This window comes from Pezoporus occidentalis, unplaced genomic scaffold, assembly GCF_034315485.1.
Source record: "Pezoporus occidentalis ecotype Australia unplaced genomic scaffold, CSIRO_AGI_Poc_V1 ctg38, whole genome shotgun sequence".
NCBI classification, from domain to species: Eukaryota; Metazoa; Chordata; class Aves; order Psittaciformes; family Psittacidae; genus Pezoporus; species Pezoporus occidentalis.
In genome coordinates this window covers 1070248-1093569 of record NW_026915702.1, presented here as the reverse complement: position 1 = coordinate 1093569, position 23322 = coordinate 1070248, and the positions used below count along the sequence as shown (strand labels likewise).

The 23322-nt window shown below is 42.4% G+C and overlaps 1 protein-coding gene across 5 annotated transcripts in view; it reads left to right on the top strand.

Moving 5' to 3' along the window:
- The window catches only part of FAM107B (family with sequence similarity 107 member B), a 61190-nt gene that overhangs the window by 31437 nt on the left and 6431 nt on the right, over nucleotides 1-23322 (top strand). For 3 of the 5 annotated variants that reach the window (XM_062631935.1, XM_062631933.1, XM_062631934.1), the window contains one exon: nucleotides 20215-20398. In XM_062631935.1, the coding sequence (XP_062487919.1) occupies nucleotides 20271-20398 (128 nt within the window). In that variant the 5' untranslated portion in view covers nucleotides 20215-20270. Of the gene's footprint in view, nucleotides 1-7678; nucleotides 7704-10427; nucleotides 10451-20214; nucleotides 20399-23322 lie in introns of those variants that run through there. The other 2 variants (XM_062631937.1, XM_062631938.1) reach the window with 2 other exon arrangements.

Genomic DNA, 23322 nt, shown 5'->3' with positions numbered 1-23322 from the left:
ATGTGATTACAGTGATTAAACTAGCTGTACAACTTGCTGGAGATCAACAGCTTGTGTGTGGTTTATGGCTGTTTTCATCATGTTAGTTGATGTAGTCTTTTGTGGGAGGAGTGTTACAAGTGCAGGTCTCCAGCATCATGCTACTGCATATGAAGGTTAATCAAGGCCATTGCCTTTGCCAGCACTTCTGCATGTGTGACTCTGTGGAGAGCTGGAATATTAATGTTTTGCACGCTCCCTGAGTGATTCAGATGAGCTGTGGAAGATGGAAGATGAATTGATTTCACTAGGCTGGTTCCAGCTCATGCCAGCTGAGAGTCTAACCTGGTGCTATTTATAGTAATGTTTCACCTGATTGTGTAACTTCAATGTGAGGATTTGAAATCTCTTGAATGCATGGGTCTGATCCTCCAAGTACACCTGTAATTTCTGAGCTCCTCAGTTCTTGGTACACAAGTGATGCTGCACATAAAGTGCCCTTTATTTAAGACTGCAGCTAATTTGGTATTTAAAATACCCAAAACAAATCTCCCCCCCCCCCCCCCCCAGTGCCTCCCCACACCCCCAAAACCCCCTGAAAGCACCAAAAAGAGACCGTAACAACAATAAAACTCTCTCCTAACCCCCATATCCAGAAGGTAATAATATCAGGTTAATCACCTAGAAACAGAGTATTCTAAACCACTGATTTTCCACACATTTAATACTGAGAACTATCTGTTCCAATATATTTTTAAACAAGTACTCCTGGGAACACCAGTGAAGATGTTTTAAGTGTTTCCACACAGACCTTTTTTGGTAGGATTTAGTCTGAAACTCATCTTTGTTGCAAAACATCTCTGGGCCAGATCTATCCCTGGAGTAATTTTTCCTTGATTTAATAGCATTGCAGGAAGGGTGAATCTGGCTTGTGTTTTAATTTATAACACAGGAAATGCATACAGCTACAGCACATCTTTGCCCAGGGTATGGTACACAAGGGGAAAACATGCATGATTCTATCAGTACTTTGTTAATTTAATTATAACAACAGATGCAACATTTAATCTATTTAACTTTTGAGTTACTAAATCCTACTCTCTACCCCAGCTCTGGGACCCCCAACAGAAGAAAGACATGGAGCTCCTGAAGTGAGTCCAGAGGAGGCCATGAAAGATGCTGCGAGGGCTGGAGCAGCTCTGCTCTGGAGCCAGGCTGAGAGAACTGGACTGGTTCAACCTGGAGAAAAGGTGGCTTCTTAAGAGGGGACCTTAGAGCAGCTTCCAGTGACTACAGGAAACTCAGGGAGGGGCTTTGGACAAGGGCCTGTAGGGAGTGGACAAGGGGGAATGGCTTTAAACTGACAGAGGGGAGACTTAGATTAGACATTAGGAAGAAGGTCTTCCCTGTGAGGGTGCTGAGGCACTGGCACAGGGTGCCCAGAGAAGCTGTGGCTGCCCCATCCCTGGCAGTGTTCAAGGCCAGGTTGGACCCAGGGGCTTGGAGCAACCTGCTCTAAGTGGAAGGTGTCCCTGCCCTTGGCAGGGGTTGGAGCTGGATGAGCTTTAAGGTCCCTTCCAACCCAAACCATTCTATAGTACCCAAAACTTTTATTTTTCACAGCTACAGCACTGAGTGAAGTCTCACAGCTCTTGAGCCATTCGGCAGCTTTGCAACTTCCTCTCTCTGCATCCATAATCTAGTATTTTTGCTGGTAGCATTTTATTTCAAAACAGGGAGATGTAAATCTCTCTTCCTCTCTGCTTGTACCAACACCTATTTCCTTCTGTGTTCACAGAAAGAAAAATGCCTCAAGAGACCTTCTTCCACTTTTTGTCTTTTTGTTTCTTTTCTTCCCTCTTCCCTTTTTAGGTTAGAACATGCTCAAAGTTAATTTAAAAACGAAGCTCTCTTGGAGGTGGAGTTTAGGCATATTTACGTTCAGTGACATTTGGTATGTGTTCAAGAAAACACTTCCATTCAAGGCATTTCTCAAATTGGAAAGCAGAGCAGTAAACTAGCAAGTGCTACTTGTGTTTGGTGGCCTGGAAGTAACAGAAATATTTCCACTGATATTTTCACTTTATGTTGCCTTCAAACAGAAATCCGTTCCTCTTGCTTACCACAGTGTACAAAAATGAGATGTTTCCAGCTATGCAGCCAAGCTGGTGGTGGGATGTCACCACCATCTGTGGTTAGGGATGGCAGAATTCTGCTCAAGGGCTTCTTTGCTTGTGTGGCTGTCCTGGGTCCAGGAATACCCTGTCACCCCCAGTGCTTTATGTCAACTCTGGTCTGCTTTTTTTGGATCAGGACAAGCACCCTCAAAACCATCTTTATCTTGTCCTAGTATAAATGTGATCAGCTGTACAATCACAGAAGGTTTGAATTGGAGGGGACCTTTAAATCCAGCTCCAACCCCTGCCATGGGCAGGGACACCTTCCACTAGAGCAGGTTGCTCCAAGCCCCTTCCAGCCTGGCCTTGAACACTGCCAGGGATGGGGCAGCCACAGCATCTCTGGGCACTCTATGCCATCACCTCATCACCTTCACAGGGAAGAACTTCTTCCTTATGTCCAATCAAAACCTGCCTTTTTTTTAGTTTCAAACTGCTGCTCCTTGACCAGTCACTACAGACACTGGTAGAAAGTCTTTCTCGATCTTTCCTACCCTTTAGGTACTGAAAGGCTGCAATAAGGTGTCCTTGGAGCTTTCTCTTTTCCATGCTGAACAACCCCAGCTCTCACAGCCTGTCTTCATAGCAGAGGTGCTCCAGCCTCTGACCATTTTCATGGTCCTCCTCTGGACCTGGTTGAGCAGGTTGTTTCCTGCAGGTGCTGTTTTCCTTTTTTCTCTACAGAAAAAGTCATGATTAGCTTAGACCAGCCAAAAGGATCAGCTTAGCCTGAGTACACATCTTCTAGATGTCACTGGTAGAGGCAATGGATTGTCCCACTCAGTGATTGTGGTTTTGTTCCTCCCATGACCTGACCTAGTGTTTAGCTTCCCACTTCCATGAAAGGAGATGAACAGCTCTGGCCAAGTTAGAGTGCTCTGGGAAAAGGGGGGTTGTGTGCATCCCTAAGCAGTCAGTTCTGGGAATCCACTGTGCTCCACAGTTAGTTCAGCCATTGATGGTGTTGTGCTATGCCTTGGGATAGGGGACTACATAGGGGACTAAGAAATAGTTTTTGCTACATAGTAAGTTCACGTAATGATTGATAGGAAGCTCTGGCTCCTCACCGGATCTCAGGTGAAGAAGACTCAAATACATTGGACTTGGTGACCCTTCTCTGCATTCTTTTGAATAGTTTGCCTTCCAGGTATGGAAACCCTTTCCTCTTATGTACTTTCCCAATCACTGGGGCTTTCTGCGCTTGCACGGTGGTTTAGTCACCTTCCTACATGGGGAGGAAGGGGCTTTTTTCCCCTGTATGTAGCAGATCGGGGCGGGGGTTCTCCAGTTCAGCTTCCCTTATGCTGTAGATTGCAGGAGGACAGCGCCCTGGTTCTTTAGATGACTACTTCAAACCGACAATGTTAATAGCACTCACAGTCATTTTGTTATCTAGATAATTAATCCACAAGGTATTGCACACAATGTGGTGAATAATACAGGAAGTGATTAAACTGAGTATTTTCCACTGTTATCCTGTATGTGAAGCTGGCATACTGGAGGCATTGCAGAAAACAGTGGCAGGTTTGATTTGTTCAGTATTACTATAGTTGATGACATTTGAGCTGGAATTTCTGATTATTTTGCTTTTGAAGGGATTTTTCCCATTGCTATTAAATGGCAGTTTGGGAGTCTGGGCTCCTTTGACTTCTCATAAACTCAATGGAGGAAGGCGAGTGTCTATGGAAGCTGTGTGAGAGTGATGATATTTGACATCAATGCTCAGCATAGCTGCTTTGATTTGCCCTCTGGATGACCATGCTAACGCTCTAAGGAGCTTGCTTCCCATTTTAGCTACAGCAGTTAAAGACGAAAAGGTAGGTGACATGAATGCTTCTATAAATATGTATGTTTTAATCAAGCCATTGTTTATAATTAAATAATGATCATAATGGTATTGAGAGTGGGCTTGTGTGAGATGTAAAAAATGGTCATGAGACAGAGACAAGTGGTTGATGTCTTCAAGTTTTAGCTGAGCTCTTGGGTAAGATTAATAGAAGGTGTTTGTGGCTGAACTGCAGTGATTTATCTGATGCAAAGAAAAGGAGAATGAGATGAGGATCTGGATAAAATTCTTGTTGCCTTGGCCTCCTGTGTGTCTGCCTTACTCCTTAACATACTGTCTCCTCCTGCCTCTCAAGTCAGTTGCTGAAGCAATGCAGCTGCCCCATGTGAGTTCTTTGAGAACGCATATTTAAAAAACATGTTCAGAGGCTTTCTCTAGAAGGGGTGTCAGCACCGTCTCGCAATGGAAATGCCCCCTGGATAAGATGAAAGAACTCTGAAATGGTGCATAAATCTCTTTTCCAAGATAAGAACCTGTGCTGTAGCCTCTACAAACTCTTACATTTTTACATTTAACAAATGTGTTAATCTCCCTGGTAGTGAGACTGGTGTTTCTCGTGGTGGACAAGGCACATTTGCTGGCATGCACTCCAGTAAGGCCAGTGCTGCTGACCTGCAAAGTTCATCCATTGACTTCAAACTTTTAATGGCCTTACTGTCCTTTTTTTAACCATTGTGTGAATTTAACTAAACACTGTTTTCCTGGAAGTGCTGGGTTTTCAATGGCAGTAGATGCTTATGTTGAACAGAAGCTGTAGGAAAACACTGAGCACAGTAGGATGCGGATCAACATTGATTTGCAGACATATACTTCCTGAATCAAGCTCTGCAGAGCTGTACAACCACAAAGACTTATTGTTTGTTCCACCCGACCCTGAGGTGTGTGTTTAATTAGGTGTGTTTGTCAGAGGGGAAATGATTCTTGAAAGAGGGTGCTTAACCTGAAGCTTGGAGTCGTTAGCGTAGCTGCGCATAAAGTGATGCCACGGTAGTGAACTCTTGTGGAGGTGACCGTCACCCTGCTCAGAGACACATAATACTGCATCTCATGCAGCCTGACTTTGCAGCAAACAGGTTAGTAGTGCTGGCAAGGTTTGGGGAAGGAGGTGGCAACTGGCAGCTTTATCTGGAAAATCTAAACCAAACAGTTACCTAAAACATGAGCAGGATGTTGCCTTATGTGAAAGACGAGCTGTGGGTCATGTCTCTCTGGAAGGATAAAACATTGATCAAGGGCAGACAAAGGTAAAGTGTCCAAAATTTCTCCTGTTTTGGAGACTGATTCGGGACAAGGTTGTTGTTGGCTTCCAGAAAGATACAGGTTGTAAAATGGGAATAGTGGTTCAGCCCTCTGCGTAGACTGTAAGCTTGTGGAGCATAATGACTCTCGAGTGTGTGTGGGCACTGAGGCTGCTCTTATTTTGGTTCTAATTGCTGTTTGTAAAATAAATGTATAACATGAGCTCTAATGAAACGTGAACAGTAATGATTGAGATATTGTCATTTCAGCCTTTGGCAACTCTTTCCTCATTGCCTGCATGTATTGTGAAGGATGAAGGAGCTGGGGTTGTTTTTCTGACTGCCCTTAATAGATTCCTCTTTTCCATCTGTGCTTGTCTGATCTTAAATGTTGCTGGGATTCCAGCCTTTGCCTACAAGTTATACTGCTTTGTCTGCAGGGCTGAAGTAGAGGGATGCTCCCTCTGCATTAGCCGATGGTGTTCATACTGGTTCAACTGTTCCCAGTCTGGAATAACTTTGCCTGATACTACTCTTTGTGCTGATTTTCACTAACACCTTGCACTGGCAGAAGCTGCATGATCCCAGTCAACTGTGTGTGTCTCTTCTGGGGGTTCTGCTTCCTTGAATTGCCTGTTTGCTCATATGAGTGCAGCACGGGCTGATCATGGCTATAGATTTTCTTAAATGGGGCTGATTTGGGACTGGGTGGAGATGGCTGTTGTCAGCTGGAAAGAGCCTTAAGACTCACATTTGGCTGAGTTAACACCATGTTCAAACTGCGTTCACCATATTCAAACATTCCCCAGTCGTAGTTTGGTGCCATTGGTACCTGTGATGTTGTGGCTCCTGGTACCAGTGCTGCAAAGGTGTAGGTGAGAGAACAAGAAGCATTAATGACAAATGTGTGCAGGGGAAGGCTCCTGGATTACTTTTGATAGCCTGTTTGCTTTCATAACCAAATGCATTTCTAAACTGGAAATGGATCCTGTTGCTGTCTGGCAGTAAAAATGCTGCCTTTGTGGTGCTTGTGCAGCATTTCTGATTGCTTTTTGGGGATCAATATTAAAGCAAGTGGGACAACATCCTCTGTGCAGGCAAGGTCCCGAGTTCAGTGTAGTGGGTAAGAATCCTCTGTTTATAACGTCTTGTATCTTGATATGAGAAGAGCTATGGCTGGCTTGTTAACATTCCCATTACAGGGGGACTACTCACCTTCTCTTGATGAAATTGGACTTAACTGTAGCAAGCGTTTGCTGTTATCTTAAACACTAATGTGTATAATAAACTCCCACTGATGAATGGCTGAAGATGCACCCTGCTGAGCACTGAGGCTGTTGAGGAGTACATGCTGTTTGAAAGAGGACAGATTTTGATAAATGGGTCTCTGTCTTACTACTAACATGCTGGAGTGCATGTTCTATACTCCCCAATGGAATAGGAAAGCCCTCAGGCTCTCAGCTCATATTGCATCTTTTCAATGTGGATCTTCATCGCGGAGTTGTTTCTGAGGACAGTATTTAGAAGTGTGGCTTTCAAAAACATGTGTTTAATGTGTCTTTGCTGTAGCAGAGATGATAAATCCACAGACAAATAACAAAAAGGAAAACACTGGGGACATTGGTAATAACTTGGGAAGGAAGAAATACTTAAAATAGGCTTTGGGATGAAAATGCTGTCAGTCCTTCAGGCACAAGAGTCGTAAATCCCTCGTGTTACTTTTGCAGCACCAAGTTAACAGCCTCTAACATAGTTTATAAATCTTCTGTGTGTCTGTTAATCCATAACTTTTGAGCTTATTTTAAACGTCATCAACTTCATTTTCTAAACTTCATTCAGCAAATTACCTCTTTGGATTTTTGCCTCTTGATCCTAAACCAAGCATTTTGTTCAGTCCTAAAAACAGACTTAACGTCAAATGGCTCCAATACTTTGGACAAAGCGCTGCCTATAATAGAACAAAGCATCGTGGTGGTGTAATTTATGATGTTTCCTACTGATGTGCTCATCCAAAAAAGCATGTCTTGCTCTCTCAGCGTTTAGTATCCGACATGTTGTCTTGTGCTGACAACCACAGCCTGTTCCAGATTAATTTAAGCCTTGGTGACTTGCTTAGCATCAGAAATGTGATTTTTGGTGCAGTTTGGAATAGAGCCTTTCTCTTCTGTCGTGACTGGGTTCCTTGCTGTAATTGTGGGGCAGCTTTCTTGCTGAGGAAGTGAGCTTCCGGTGTATCCAAGCCCATTAGGATGAGCAGGTCCCACTTTGTATTTTGATATATTCTCCTTGCTCAGTGATTTTTTTTTCAGTTTTAAAACATAAATTAAAACATGACAAAACATGATTATCTAATTTATAAGCAGCTGTTAATTTTCTGCTTTGGCAGTGTGGAATCCTCCACCACTTGTAGAGCAAGCAGGTTGAGAAAGTGATTGTGTTGGAAGCTGAGGAACAACCTGTGATGTACGTAGGAACTTGAGCAACTTGGGTTAAGCATCTGGTGGTGTTGTGGAGAGTCGGTTTGTTTAACTCAAGTTTATGGGATCAGTAACAGTCAAGAATTTACAGTATAGGGGCTTCTACCTCCTTTTGTTCTTCAGAAATGGTGCTGACATTTGCAGAGCACCTTTCCTGTAGGGAAGCACAGCTAAGGAATCAAGAATGCATACCTATACAAATACCAGTTCCTCTTTCACCCTTTATCACAAAGACAGTTCCTTTCCTAATGAATCCGTAAGGTCTCTGTAGGTTGCACAGTCGTGGAAAAAGCTAGTGATTACTTTAGTGATAGGACACACTATCAGTGTGTGATATCAGTGTGCTTGCTGGGATGTAATACAGTGCAATGTGCTCACTGCAGTGCCAAGTATTCACCCGTGACCATTTGTTGGAGTGTCCTATTGCAAACCAGAGGTTTTGCTTTTTAAAAAACATGGGGGTCATAGAGGCATGTTGGAATTTTAATTAAAATTTTTCTCTGTTTATTTTTAACTAGCCCATTTAGCTATTGGAGGAGAGCAGGAACAGGACCACAGAAACACCTCTTGCCATCTCTTCCTCCCTTCTACAAACATCTGAAGCAGTAAGATGGAGTCCTATGGGGACACCGGATAGTGACAGTTTTAAGGAGTCCTTACCATGTATTTTCTTGCCAGCATATGAAGCTTGCTGGCCAGAAGGTTCCCCTCTTTGGCTGCAGCCCCAGCAGGTGCTCAGAGCCCCCTGAGTTCTCTGTTCAGCAGAGGAAGGAGAAGGGCTGGCTTCTTTGTAAAGAGGTGCAGCTGGCAATGGGTGGTTGCCTATCAATAGGTATTCATCATATTAATGAAGCTGCTGCTGTTAAAACTGGAGCTAAGGGACAGCTTTTCAGCTGCCTGTTTTAAAGTAAGCTGTAAAGTAAAGTACCACCTGTGAAATGGTGGTACTGAGAGGGCTCCAAGGCTTGTGAGATGGCTTTTTTCAAACCCTTTTCAGGCTGACAGCACCCTCATTCAGAGATGTGTTTGTCCATATGCAAGTGACAAATGGCATTCACTTCTCTGGGAGCTCTGTACAGTTGCTTTTGTGAACCTTGACTAGCAAGAGCCAAACCATGACTTAATACTGCTTTTGTTCCTCATCTGCAGGCATTTTATGACAAAGACTTTCAGCCCCTTTCTTGACGCTGCATGAGTCTTGTTCTGCAGCCCTTTGGGTTTTGGCTTCTGTAAGGTTTTTCTTTGTTTATGAGTATCAGTAAACATGAATATGCACATTTCATTTTCCTTTATGAGACTGTTGTGAACTAGTGTGTGACTTTTTGGGATGCAGGTGGCTTGTTTTAACACATTTTACCACAATGGAGAACCCTGTAGTGCCTCTTAGAACTAGTACTATTCTGGTTGTTTGCTTGTTCAACTTGAGTACTTAAGTTTTCTTCCAGTTCAAGTTTAAATCCAGCTCAATTCCACTTCTGTATCACATAAAGTGAGTGAATTGTCCTCTCAAATGCCCTGGAGAAGGATGTGAGGAGCAGAGCTGAAGAGTCCTATTAATTCCAGTGCTATGGCTGGCTCCCTTTATGAGTGCTGCTGAGGAAGGACCATCTGAGACTTCCCTCCAGGTGGTCTATCAAGCAGAAAGGTAACAATTGAAGGAAATTCCTTTCCTGCCACCAGCTCACAAGCCCAACAAACAATCCCTTTGCGGAGACACTGGGGTCATCCCTCTAGTGTCTTATTTGTCTTTGTTCACTACTTGGAATTTGTTGAGCAGTTCCTTTCTGCAGGGACTAGGGAATGGTGGCCTGTTTCTCCCTTCCTGAACCTCTTTATGCCTTTCTAAGAAAACCAAGAAAAGAAGATGACAAAAAACAACCTAGAAACTCTCCTGTGTCACCATACATAACCACAGTTCATCCTTGTGTACATGCTACAGTTGTGTGAGTGCTTTCGTTTAAGGTGTTCTTCATTCTAGAGGATCTAAAAGGCCAAAAGCAGCTCAGTTGTGTGAGCAACACATCAGCAAAGTGTTCACATGGAGGCATGTGTCTGGAGAAAGTAACGCCCTTCCATCTCAGACTGCTCTGTTATCCTTTTATGTGCAAGGTACTGGCTGGTATTCAGCCGTGCCCAGTCAGAGCTACTTGATTTATGAGCTTTCAGTAGAAGCTGCTGATTGTAGCTGCTTCTGAAGAGCATGTAAAAAGTCACCAGCTTTGACAGTTGTGACCCAGTGCAATTTCTCTCAGGTTTTGTTTTCTATGAATTCTTGGTTTTCAGAACTCTTGTTTTTTTTCCATCAAACTGTTAGAAGATGCTGTTCCATTAAATGGCCTGTGGCACGTTGTGTTCTTTGTCAGGCTTCTGTTGATCACTGTTGCAGTTTAATAGCTTCATGTGTAGCAGGTTTGACTGTGCTAAACCCCTATGGTGTATGCACTGCCTCCTGTAGCTTGTTCTGACTGACATACACTCTTGCACCCCCTCATTCCTTTTAAATCCTTCAGGGCATCATGCCTTTGGTTAAGGTCGTGAGTAAGGTGGGACACAGCCTTCTTTTTAATTTCTTTTTCTACCTCACTTTTGGAAGATCAGGTCATCAGTTTTACTGGTCTCATTTTTTGCCTTTTCCTTCAGGTCTTTCTTCCCTGCCTTTGTAGTGGCAAACTTTTTGACTTGAGTTGCAGTGAGGAACCACATACCTAAATACATCTCTGCCAGCTCAGAGTGGTAAGACAGGTCTGGGCAAGGAGGGATGTCTGTGGACAGAGTGCAGGCTGGAATGCGGATGTAGTTGCCTGTGCCAACACTAACTCCCTGAGGTGAAGGTTTTATTTCTTTCCTGTGAGTAAGCTGGGAGTGTGTTAGCTTGAAGTAGCAATAGGTTTAAGAAAACCTTTGTTTCCTTTTCTCTGTATCTAAGAAAAGATATATCTTGTGTTAAGAAATCAAAGCAGAGGCTGGATGCTTGCTCTGAGCCATTTGCTAGCACAGAGGGAAGGAAGAAGCAATTTTGTTGTCTGTTTTGTTGCTAGAAAAAGAAGGGAACTCAAGTTGTTGAGTTAGCAGGTCACTGATACATATCTGCCCCGTCTGAAGAAATACTTAACTTTTGCATAACTAGCTATGAATGTATTTGGGGAGCTGGCAGGCTGCAGAGCGCTGTGTGGTTCTCGTTACATTGGTATTTTTACATTTGTTGAAAATGGGCTTCTTTTATTGGTGGTAGAATTCCTTTTAAGTTGTCATTCAGAAACACCCGGAAGGGAGCTGAGGCCTGACAGCTCAGCAGATCGTGCTGTGCCCTAGCTCCAGGCAGGATGCTGGTGTGCCCTAAGGAACAGCATGTGGCATGGAGCAAAATCTGGAGCTTCACCAGCCTTATTATGCTCCTATTGGCAAGATTCTGGAATTCACAGTGCTGGTGTAACTTAGGCAACATGTGGAACATTTACTTTGCTTGGTCTCATTTTTTGCTGCTGTAGCTACTGAATGCACAACTACCTGATTAATGGAGAGATTTTAATCTTCTGACCCCCTTACTAACACCTGTTAATTGCACTCGTAGATTTATGAATTTGTAAAGCTAGAGGGGATGATTATGTTCTGTAGTTCAGTCTCTTCATGCAGCTGAACACAAACCTTTCACTAAGTCTACCATTTTATTCTCTTTGCTTAAAAGTGAGTGCCTTGTTCTAAGAATGTGGTTTCTAGTCCCAATATTGAGTCACTGGAATTTCTCAAACCAATGTCAGGCCCACTGCTAATGAGAGAATCAGGGTGGTCTTAATCTCTGCATTTTAAAAATCAAGTGAGCAGGGCTGTTACAACTTCCTCAACGTAGGACATGTTCTTCAGTTCACAGATGTTGCTCTTCCATTTACTTTTTAAATTCCTACCTTATTGATAAATAAAGACCCTGTTTGTTGTGCCAGTCATGTTTATATGCGTGCCATAACCTGCCTCTTCTCTTGCTCCACATTTTTGATGTATATCAAAGATAACTTTACCCTTTTTGACTTACATAGAATCATAGAATGGTTTGGGTTGGAAAGGACCTTAAGTTCATACAGTTCAACCTGCCTGCTATGGGCAGGGACACCTCACCCTAGACCATGTTACCCAAAAAGGTTCTGTCCTATATGTATATATATATAAAATATCTGGCATAGACTTCAATCCAGTTGAATATTCACCAAGACCCTCCATCATCATCATTGTAGCATCCAGAAGATTTACATTTCAGAAGTATGACTACACTCTTGTTCCTGGAATTTGCTTGGCCTCAATGTTATTCTCTTGTCTTGCTCACTAGATCTTGCGAAAGAAATACAGAACAAGTGTGGAAACAGCCACATCAACGTGTTCCTCTTCCCTGCAACAATCTTGCTGAAGTATTGTGCTCTAGGTTCTAAGAGAATTCAGGATTCACCAGTCTCTTTTTAAGCATCTCAAGTCAGATGTTTTGACTGTTTCTGCTCCCCCAGTCAATAAGAGGCTGTTCTGGTGCCCCCTTTCCCTCAGAAATACCTTTAGTGCTAAACCTTTTCTATTTGAAGAGTCATTGCCCTCTGATGCTGATGTTTTCAGAAACAGGATGACTTGGAAGTAAGGTTTTCTGCAAAAACAGCATGGGATTTAGTCTGTTTGCTGTTTATATTTAGCAGTTTTGTATGTAAGCATGGTCAGTCTTCCTTCCCTCTTCTCCCTACGACTTTCTCTGCTCTGTTCCTGTCTGCAGGAAGTCCTTTACCACTGGGTGACACTGTTTGATAGTTCTTAACATTCACGACAGTGAAGCCCTGAAGAAACTGTCCTCTGTCTCTTTGGACTTCTGATTTTTGAATCAAGGCTCAGTGTTCATATGAAATCCCATGTTTTAATGTAATTAAATTTGTAGTTAAATTTGATTCAGCCACATCTGCCCTCATGTTTAATTTTGTGCTCCAAACAGACTGGTCTAGAACACTGATGTTGCGCTGTAGCTTCAGGGAGTACAAACTGATCAGATTTGCTTTCTGATCTTAAAATGTCCTTAAAAACTGTGTCATTTCAGAATCTCCTATGGATCACTGCTGACCCATGTCTAAATAAATTGCTAGTTATCTTTTGGGATTAATCTAGTTGCAAACTGTGCTGTGGAGTGCATTTCCTAAGAGGCATAATTTCAGTGATCTCCTCCCAAAAGCCATGTTTACTGCGGTGTAGTAATTAACCTGTGCAGTGTATTGGTGAAAGCCAGATAGAGATTCAGTTGCCTTTGCTAGTCATGATTTATTCCTTTCCAATGAATGATATCAGATGAGGTTGAGGGGAGGGGGTTTGTGCATGACATGATGTTGTTTTGCAGGAAGAAAGCAATATAGTTACTATGGGCCTTTTTGATGAGAAGTGTCCAAAACACTCCTTGCCATCAGAATGTCTTTCTGCATCCTCAACTCTGTCGAGGGATTTCAGCAATCACAAGGACCTGAGTAAAATAAGTGTGGAGAAAATGCATTCCTTAATAAACATGCAGGACTTCTGGGGAAGAGAAATGATGTAAGATGCATAGTCTGCTTTATCTGCTATTAGTGTTGGATTGGAACCATAGGGTTACAGTGGGTTGAGAATAGAGAGGGTTTAGGGTAGATGGGCGCTGTTCACAGTGTGATGGTCTTCATCCTGTGTCTTTCAGTCTTTTCCACTGCCTGTATTAAACATTAGTTGGTAAGTAGTTTGTTGTAGGGAGAATCTATATCTGAGTTTTTCCTGTGTCTTAACTCATGGTAAATGAAGTTCTCCATCTCCTTCTATCCTCCCAGTGCTCTTCCCAGCCCGCCTTGCATGGAGACCTCCTGCTGCAGCAGGAGAGAGACACTTTTTCTCTCATCTTCTACCTCTGATTACACAGCTGCATTGATACCTCTTCAGCATTTTAACTGTGCAAGAGAAGAAAGAAATACAACTGTTCAGAGCTGGTGCTTTCAGCTGGTTTCAAAGCCAGTGGCAGAGAGGGAAATTTCTGTTGAATTAACAGAAATTCCTGTTCTCTTGGCATGGTAATTTTAGTGGAAGGTGAGGCTATTCTTAAAACTGTTTGCATCTTTCTGTATCTCTTTTCCAACACTAGAGACCAAGAGGAACCAGCCTTTCTGTCCTCACTGGCATTGCTCTTCAGCCCTCAGCTTCTGTGGGGAGCTAGGCTCTCCCCTTGACACTCAAGACTTGACTGAACTTCAAAGCACAGGAACAGAGACTGCCTGGTGGTGTTTAAGTTGAATGAGAGCCATAAGCAGCCCTTTGCATATGAGAGAACTGTAACAGTGTGAAGCATTGCCCCCGATCTTGCACACAGTCTCCCTTTAGGTGTTGGTGCTAATACAAACATCTTTAAAACGATCCTGTGTCTTCTGGTGTCTCATCTAGTGGATTTTATCTGTGCTTTGTTGACATTAACACTCTCAGCAGTACTTAAGGGAAGAAAATGAGCATTAACTGGATGGATTTCCTTGAGAGTTTGAGTGGTTTATTTCATTTTAATATCCTCTGAAGTGACAACAGGAACCTCTTCAGTAGCCAGCAAGCTCTCTGCTTCTTTCCATATCCTTGACATCACTAAGATTGCTTTGGGCTACCCTGATCACATGTGCAGCACCCTTGTTCCTGAGAGCAGCCTAGGTGGTCTGTCAGTCATTGGGTAGCCATGCAACTGATGATACACAGTATAAGGAAGGTGCTATAAGTTTAGCTGTTCTCTCATAGGACAGACAGAAGTTTTTCAGTCTTGTTACTTCATTTTGTCTGCTGGGATCTGAAGATGACAAGAAGCAACGAGATTTGCCTTGCAGAAGCTTGAGCTGGTTTCGGAGATGCTCTTTCTCTTGTATGTGCGTGAGCTGTGGGATGAAATAACCTGCCTAAGATGAGAAGAGCAAGGCTGGAGCCATAAACAAGAGCCTGTTAAAGGCTTTAAAACTCTGATGGTCTCCATTTTGTTTGAAGAATGGAAATGTAAGTAATCTGGTAACAGGGTGATATTCAGTGAGTGATCCCTGTGGCACAGTAGGTACACAATTTTGAGAATGGTGAATCATAGACTCAGGGGATGGTTTAGATTGGAAGGGACCTTAAGCTCTTCCAGTTCCAGCCCCCTGCCACAGACAGGGACACCTTCCACTAGAGGAGGTTTCTCTAAGGTGCAGACACTCTTCTGATCTAGAAGCAAAACTTGTAGCTGGGAAGTGGCAGCCTTGCTCAACAAAATATGAGGGGCTGGGAGGAACTGCAGCCACCAGGACCTCCATGGTCCTCCCCTTTTCCTCCACAGGCAGTCTGGATGGGTTTTGCCATGATTCAAAGCCTGTCATCCCTTTCAGCCACAAAAGGCTGTGTGAGTAAGAGCCAGACTCCTTGAACATTGCTTGAGCATCTTGGCTGGGAAAACTATTTTGTATTCAGTTTTCAGGAACTTTCACTTTGAATTAAAGGTGAGATGTGGGAAGTTATTAATGATATCTATAATCAAGGATTAATCAAGTAAATCTCTCTAGTCAAGAGTCTCTTGCTGCACTGAGAGCATATGGATAGAAATGATAGCAGTGGTGAGCTTTCATGTGCAAACAGTGGGAAGATGGTGCCTGGAAGCACACTCTGCATTGAAGTGGCTCTTTCCTTTCCACCCGTGCTGATGTGAGGTGGTTCTGGTTGTGTAACGTCTGAGCAGAGACAAACTGAAGAGTTTTTATTCCAGTACCTCTTGAAATCAGAAGGGGGAGAGTAAAACCGTATTTTTTCTCAAGTAATGCCTTTGGGTTACTTGTAACACACCACAAGTGTATGCAGTAGTTTAAAGAGCTAAAAATGTAAGTCTTAAAAACCAGTGTTTGATGCTTCACAGCACAGCTCAGAGCAGATGTTGAAGCATTTGTGAGAGTAAAATCTTCAGGAGGTGTTCAGTATTTGAGCTAATGCTTCTGTGCAAAGTATCAGTTCAAGAATTTATTAGGGCAAAAAGGAAATGAATTTGGCCTTAATGTAACTTCTGGGTCCTGGACTAGGCTATTATTTTGCTGTTCATTGGTATTTTTAGGCATTTATTTATGTGCCTTTTAAGGGACCTCAACTCTACCTCTGCTTTCACAGCTGGAAAGAATTGTGGGAATCATGTGAATGGTGAAAATGCCATATATATGTATAATAATCTAAATATATGGTGTCCCATAGGAATTTTTATATTCAGATTCCATATGCAGAAGGTGATTTCTGGTATGAAGAGTATCAGAGAGAAAATAAGTGCAATTCCCTGCATGCCATATGAACACGAGGGGATTTTTGGCATGAACTTCCCTTTCTTGTGGAAGCCATGGAGCCCTGTTGTAGCAAAAGCTCTGACAGCTGCTAAATCCTTAACCTGGTGTTGTTAAGATCTACTTTAGATCTGTTAAAAACACTTGTGGCTGGTTGTAGCTCTCTTTGTACAAGTTTCCAGCATTATTACCATTGAGGGACTTTGGCTGAAAAAAACATCTATAAATAGACTATAAATGAATAAAGCTGTAAGCAAACGTGGCTGTTGGACACATTCCCCCACATGTAACCTGTGCTTCTGGCACACTGCAGTTCAGTTGTGTCTATTCTATATGATCAGCTTGCAGGATCTCTTCATTCTTCCTGAATTTACCTACACTCCAAGAAAAATAAATGGGAGAATTGCAAGCATTAGTGTTGGATCTCCAAGACTTGAGGTACCAGTATGGTACTTCTTGATTTCTCTAAGAGCATCTTTGTATCTGAAAGCATTAAACTAGGAGGATACTTGAAGTTATTTTTATATATAGATCATTTTCTTTGTCTAACAGGATAGTGAAATTGCTTTTCAGTGCTGTTTGAGGAATTAAAACGCCTCATACATGCAGGACCCACAATTTATTGTTTCTTGATGGAAAACCATGTATCCATAAGAAGTGACAAAGTATGTGAGAGCTACTTGGGCAGGACAAGATAGGGTAGAGAAATGCTTTTGTGCTCTTGTGCAGCAGCAGCTAATTCAGGAAATGCACTGGGGAAACACCTGCCAGATTAGTGGGTGTATTAAACTTGAGCCAAGCTGAGCTCAAACATCCCTGAATCCAAATCTCTTTGTCTTAAAGCAAGGTAATGGGGAAACACAGAGCTGGATTGTGCATTCTCAGTTGATCATATACCAGCAGATGGTTAAAAGGAGCTTCTCAAATGCTTTTAAGGCAGCATATTCCTGCTAAGTGATTATTTGGATTATTCATGTCCCGCTATTGCACTTTCTGATGATGTGAAAGCAGCTCTATGGGTTGTGACTCTGTGGTGATGAGCACTAGGGACTACTGGAATATGTATTTCTTTAATTGTTATCGCTTGAATGTTGATTAAACATTTAAGGACTTTTACAGGGTTCTGTCATCAGGCTTGTCTGGTTTATAGGTGTGAGCCTGAATCTCACAATGAAACTGGTGCTTTTCTGACAGCTCCATTCCTGTCTACTGCTGGCTTGGTGCATCCTATGTGCCTCAGTTTCCTTCTTATGTGAAACACGCCTGTGCTTCTGTAAACATTTGCTTTGAAAAGGTGTGGGTAGAACTCACACCATTTAATCGTGTTGTTTGCTCATAACCTTACACAGTGACTCTGCAGGACTGGGTCTGTGGCCTCCAGCCAGGCTGAGGTTTGCAAAGGGTGTGAGAGGAGTGAGTGGGAACTAAGTGCCCTGTTTGGCTGGCTCTGTTTGGAAATCCTAGCTGCGATCATCTGCAGCTTAATCACACATGGAAGGCATCGTGAGTTCCCAAGGGAGTTTTATTCATTCAAGTTTGCTGCTAGTAGAGTTCATGTTACATGAGGAAACCATTCCTGACCTCTGTGTTGAATACATGTTTTTAAAAGCGGAGATGGGGGCAGAAGAAAGCAGAATAAATAGACTTCTTTTTCAGGGCTTGCCAAAAGGGAATCTACAGGCTTCAAAATCTTACATCAAACTTTCTGAGAAGTGATTGAATCAAATCATTTTTCAAGGGCTTGTGTTAAAAGCACCCTACATTGTTTCTGACAGTGGTAGGGTAATTCTGCGGCTTTCAGCTCTGCCTAGAGCAAACAAGACTCATCTTGAAGCAGCAGCAGGTTATTTTCAGATTTACTTTAATGGAGAGCTGTCTGGTAAATGCCTTTTAAAAGACCTACAGCCCCATCAATGCAACAGAACTCAGAGAGTACAGAAAACCAAATATTTACAGAGCAGGTTTATTTTGGGTGGAGACTGGATATGTAACATTGGAGTTGGTTTAGCTGTGATAAGCCTGATGTGAACGCTGAGGAAGTATGAATTGTGGCCTTATTCAAAGGAGAAAAGAACTGTAGCATATTCATTGTCTGTGGGAAAGAGAATAGACTTCCACATGCTTTTTATTAATGACATTGTGCTATGTGGTGTATGCTGTGGGTTGGGGTTTTGTTTTTAGCTTCTTACCAAGAAGACAGAGCCAGACTCTTCACTGTGCTTTGCGGCAGGAAGGTAAAAGGCAATGTACCTATGTTAAAACAAGGGCTTCATATAGGTGTAAAGGTCAACTTCACCATGAAGACAGTGAAAAAGGGCTGCCCACAGAGGCTGTGCAGCCTTGAAAGGCTTCAGCAACTTCTTCTGACGTCAGTTTTTCTATGATCCCTTGTATTTGGTACATGTGGTGGTAGCTGGTTGTTTGACTGAATCAAGAAGGACTCTGAAGGGGTGATGGGAGAAGTATTTTTATGGCATGAGCCATGTCAGTAAGAGGTTTATGCCATGTACAGCAATATGCTTACATAGTTTTAAACTGTGGGCAATTCTTATATTAGTTTGAGAGGTCTCTGGGAGAACTGGCATCCCCACAGAGTGCAAAAACGCTACAGCAAAACTTGCCTTGAAAACCTAATGCAGAGCCCACCCTGCAAGCAGCTCACATGGGTGTAAGCTGTTTCTCATCACATTTGCTCCATAGAATCCTGGTGTGGGAGATGTAGCTGCAGCAAAACACAGTTCACATTATCCATTCAAACAAGGAAGCTGAAAGGGCTATGTCAGGTCCATGAGACACATTTAAATTGAGTGGCTTCCCTGCATCCACTGAAAACTTGGTCTTGTAGTTTTGCTGCTTCATCTGTAAGTGCACACACAGCCCAAGCAGGGTGATAGTGGTTCAGTATTCATGTACTGAAGTGTTAGTGGAAATCTTTCCACTCTACCGAGTGGATTTTGAATCAGACCTGAGCAACAGCATGAGATTCCTCATGAAAAAAACAATAGGTCAGGGATTAAACTGAGACTGAATATAGGGTTCACAGCCCATGAAGTGAGAGAGGGAGAGAAAGGCTCAAACAGCAGAGTATAAATCAAAGCACATACTCAGCTTTTACTGGAAAATACATGGCAAATTCCAATGATTCTCTGTACCATATAGTGTGCAGCATTCAGCTGTTCTGCCAGTCAGGCTAATGGAGGTCTCTTGTCTTTTCTTTCATGTCCCATTGATTCATCTCATGGGATGAATCACATGCTGTGAGATTGGTTTTTTTAGGGTCTGTTTGAGGGGCCAGTGTTTCATTAAACTGATAATTGCAGATTCGGCAGTTGTGCAGGTTTTCACAACAGCAAACAGAGGCAGAATTGCTCTGAATGTGCTTTGTTTTGGATGCTGAGCTTTTTGTAACTGAGCCTTTGTCCTGGAAGGGAGTATGAATGGTCATATGGAAAGTATTTGACAACTATACTTGTCAGCTGTTGATTAGAAGTGTTGTGATTTGGTATATAGATACTTTTGCTATAACAGGTTAGGAAAATGCCACATTTCCAGTTGGTATAAATCATCAAGACTTCACTGCCTTCAGATCAATGGGTTTTCAGTGAAATTTGGCCTTTGAAACAACCTCACCCAACTTTTTCTCCTCTATCTTTCCACTCCAAACTCTGTGCCCTATCCCAGCAATTGTAGATGTGGTAATTTTCACATGGAAGCTTTTGCTCAGCACACTACAGTTGAAGACTTATCCACAGAAGGTGTTTACCCCCTAGCTGACATGGAACTGGTGGCAGAAAATGAGACTTTGTATGGTTTCAGTACATACTCATAGTATTTGATACAGTCAGTATTTAAAATGCCTTTAGGGTCTCAGTATTACTGATGTCAAAAATCCTTCATCTGAGTAAGCCTATTAAAATCAATAGGGTTTCTCACACACTTAACCTGAACTATTTGTCTGGTCCTTCATAAACCAGAGGGAATCTGCATCTGCAAGTCAAGGGATGGAGGCTGTTGGAGATGATATTGGTGTGAAATTGCTGTCTATATGCTGTGGATGTTTGCTCTGAGAGCCTTTACTTACTACAGACAAAATTAATCTAGGGAAAGCATAACTGTTACCAGTGTAATATGCTGCTTTTATGTTTTAATATATTATTAAAAGGCCATTTGGTGTAGATTCACTGGAGCTTTGCCCCTGTTTTACAGATACTGTGAACAAGGACACTGAACCCAAAGATCCATATCCCATTCCAAGAAAGATTATGGCTGAACCAGACTACATAGATGATGACAATCCTGAATTAATTAGACCTCAGAAATTAATTAATCCTGTGAAGTCATCTCGGAATCATCAGGATCTCCATAGAGAGCTGCTTATGAATCAGAAACGGTAAGAATCTAAAAACCTGTTGTGCTACCCTCCCACCCCAAACACATAGCTTGAGGTTTAGTTTCATCAAAATGACATTCTACCCAAAATCCAGCAGTTCTTATTGATTTGGATCTTGTAGATGAAAAGAGTGTGGTTCTTAACCATGGCATTTATTTCTGCTTCAATCTCAGTTGCTCTGCAAAAGCTTGTACAAGACCTCTCATTCTGGTTTTGTGAATACTCGCAAGGGGTCAGTTTCAAGGGGAAGCAGTTCAGTTCTCCCCTATCTCATTTCATATTGGCTACCTGGGCACTGTAATTTGTCTTGAATTTTAACTTTGACAAAGTATTTGACAGCATTTTGCCATTACCAGCAGGATGATCAAATCTGTGGGTTTCACCATTCCCAGCACACTGAGTTCATGGGGCCATTTTTAAATCAAAGAAATCCAATATTTTGTTTCACATGAAACTATTCTCTCCTACTTGATCTTTCTTACAGTGCAGTATGACAATCTGGTGCCTGCTCCAATGCTACACAAGTGTTTCTTTGTATGATATGCAAATGCTGCTGCTTCCATTCTGGGATGGGATGCACAGCTGTTGCTATAGATATTGCTTTTAAAGATGCAAATAACTGGAACTTGATTTCATCAACTTCAGAGACACAAGCACTTGTCCCAGAGATAGCTGAAGTTCTCTTATTAAATCTCTTCAACAATGCGTGACTCATTTAGAAAACATAATAAGAAAACAGCCACCAGACCACACAGTGGAGGAAAAGCCACCAAGCTTGTTGCTGCTCCTCCATTTAAACAGAAACTCACTATGATATAAACCAGAGATTTGGTGTGTAGAAGCCACCCAAAATGGGCTTTCCAAAGACAAGGGTGTGGGGATCCACAAAACAGAAGGGGAGAACAGTATTTCAGAGTGCATTTGCTAATCAAGTTGCTGGTGGCAGGCATTCAGGCTTTTTGAGACCCAGGACCTTGAGAAGGGAGAGGAGGAAGCTATTGCTATTGCTTTGGCTATGCCAGCACAACTGGATTTGTCTGTTTGGCAGGAAGAGGCACATTACAAAACTCCTTTCTGGCAGGGGAGGATTTTGAGGGGAGAAATAGGTCTTTTTACTCGTAATAGCAAAATCCTCACAAAAAGTAAGCTTAGATACTTAACTCTAAAAGAATTGCGTACACAATACAGCATTTCTTTAGTGATGAAGTAGAAAAGTTCTGCAGAATACCAACTGAATTGGAAGAAACTGGCCTAAATAGGTGTTTGTCCTATTTTTCATTAATGGGATTAAACATCAAAGTCAGTTCCTAGCACCAAGAAGTTTATAGTCATAGAAAAAAAAGATAATCGAAGTTTCCCAACTTATGATCTATTTCTGAAGGATGTGGAGGCTGCAACAAATTAAGGCTATTTTTTTTTCCTTCTAAGTTTATGAAAGCATAAAGCACTTTTGAATAGTTATGGAGTTCTTTTCTTGTGGGAGAGTATCCTATTACACAGTGGAGTTGTGCAGCTCTCAATACCCATCTTCTTTTATTGTGAGATTTTGATTAGCTGCAGCTGTTAATTTTAGATTCTTAATTACTGGTGCAGAAATGAAATATATTGAGGGTTTCCACCAGCAGAAAAACTGGTGTTTTTGAGAAGAGGGGGTTAGTCTTTGTGCTTTGCGCCACTGTACTAACTCTGATATGAGGCTTTCTAGTAATGTAGGCCTTAAGCTTATGGTCTGCTTTGTTACTGCAAACTGTCATGTTTATGGAGGATTTCGTGCTTTTATAGAAGTCTGCTTAACAAGCACCTTATTTTATTGTGAAGACTCTGTAGGCACCAGCAGCTTCACTTTTTGACCAATCTGCTCTAAACAGCCATTTCTGGATCTTAGAAACATAGAATCAATCAGGTTGGAAAAGGCCTTTAAGATCACCAAGTCCAACCTTTACCCCAGCACTGCCAAGGCCACCGCTAACCCATGGCACTGAGGGCCTCATCTACATGGTTTGTGAACACTTGCAGGGAAGCTGACTCCAAGGCTGCCCTGGGCAGCCTGTTCTAATGCCTGACTGCCCTTGCAGTCAAGACATTTTTCCTCATATCCAGTCTAAACCTCCCCTGGCACAGCTCGAGGCCACTTCCTCTTGTCCTGTCACTTGTTACCTAGGAGAAGAGACCGGCCACCTCCTCAAACCATCCTCCTTTCAGGTAGTTGTAGAGAGATATCTCAGAAGATATTAGCCAGTGCTGGTCTGATCATCCTCCCTGCCTGCTGCTGTAGTTATTTACTTGCACAAATGGTAGTTTTTGGGGGCAAAGATCCAGGCAATGGTGCCTCAAGGCACTGGTCACTTAGCTTAAGCTGGTTTTACTTAGTAGGAGTCAGCCTCTGCTCTGCAGAGTATTGGCCTTGTCCCTTCCAGAGGTTTTAACCCTATCAGCTCTAACTTGTGGTCTAGCACATTTTGTTTACTGTATAGCAAAGCTTTAGGACTACTTATTTAACCAGAGCAATAACTAGGAGGTATTACAGGACTCCCAGTTAATCCAGTGGCCACCTATTTCTTGCGTTTCCTTTTTACATATGGTTGACATTACAGATCTGACTACCAACCCCACTTGATTAGACTGAGAGGTTGTATTTACTTCTGTGGGTCTCCTTTATTATAGCTACAACACATCTAAATCAGCCTTGTGCCTCTGGTTTCTTATGCTGCAACCTTACTGAATAAAAGCAGGAACAAGTAATGTTACTTAGCAGCTTGCCTCTGGTTTGTGGCTGCCTTGAATTGCTAATTGCCAACATGGAAGCTTCCGCTGACTCAGCTCTCAATGATCCAGTAGTAGTAGTAGTAGTAGTAATATATAAATCACTCCAGCTTTTCTCTGCCTAAGTTTTATGTGTTAAAATGTAATTAAAATAGCATGAA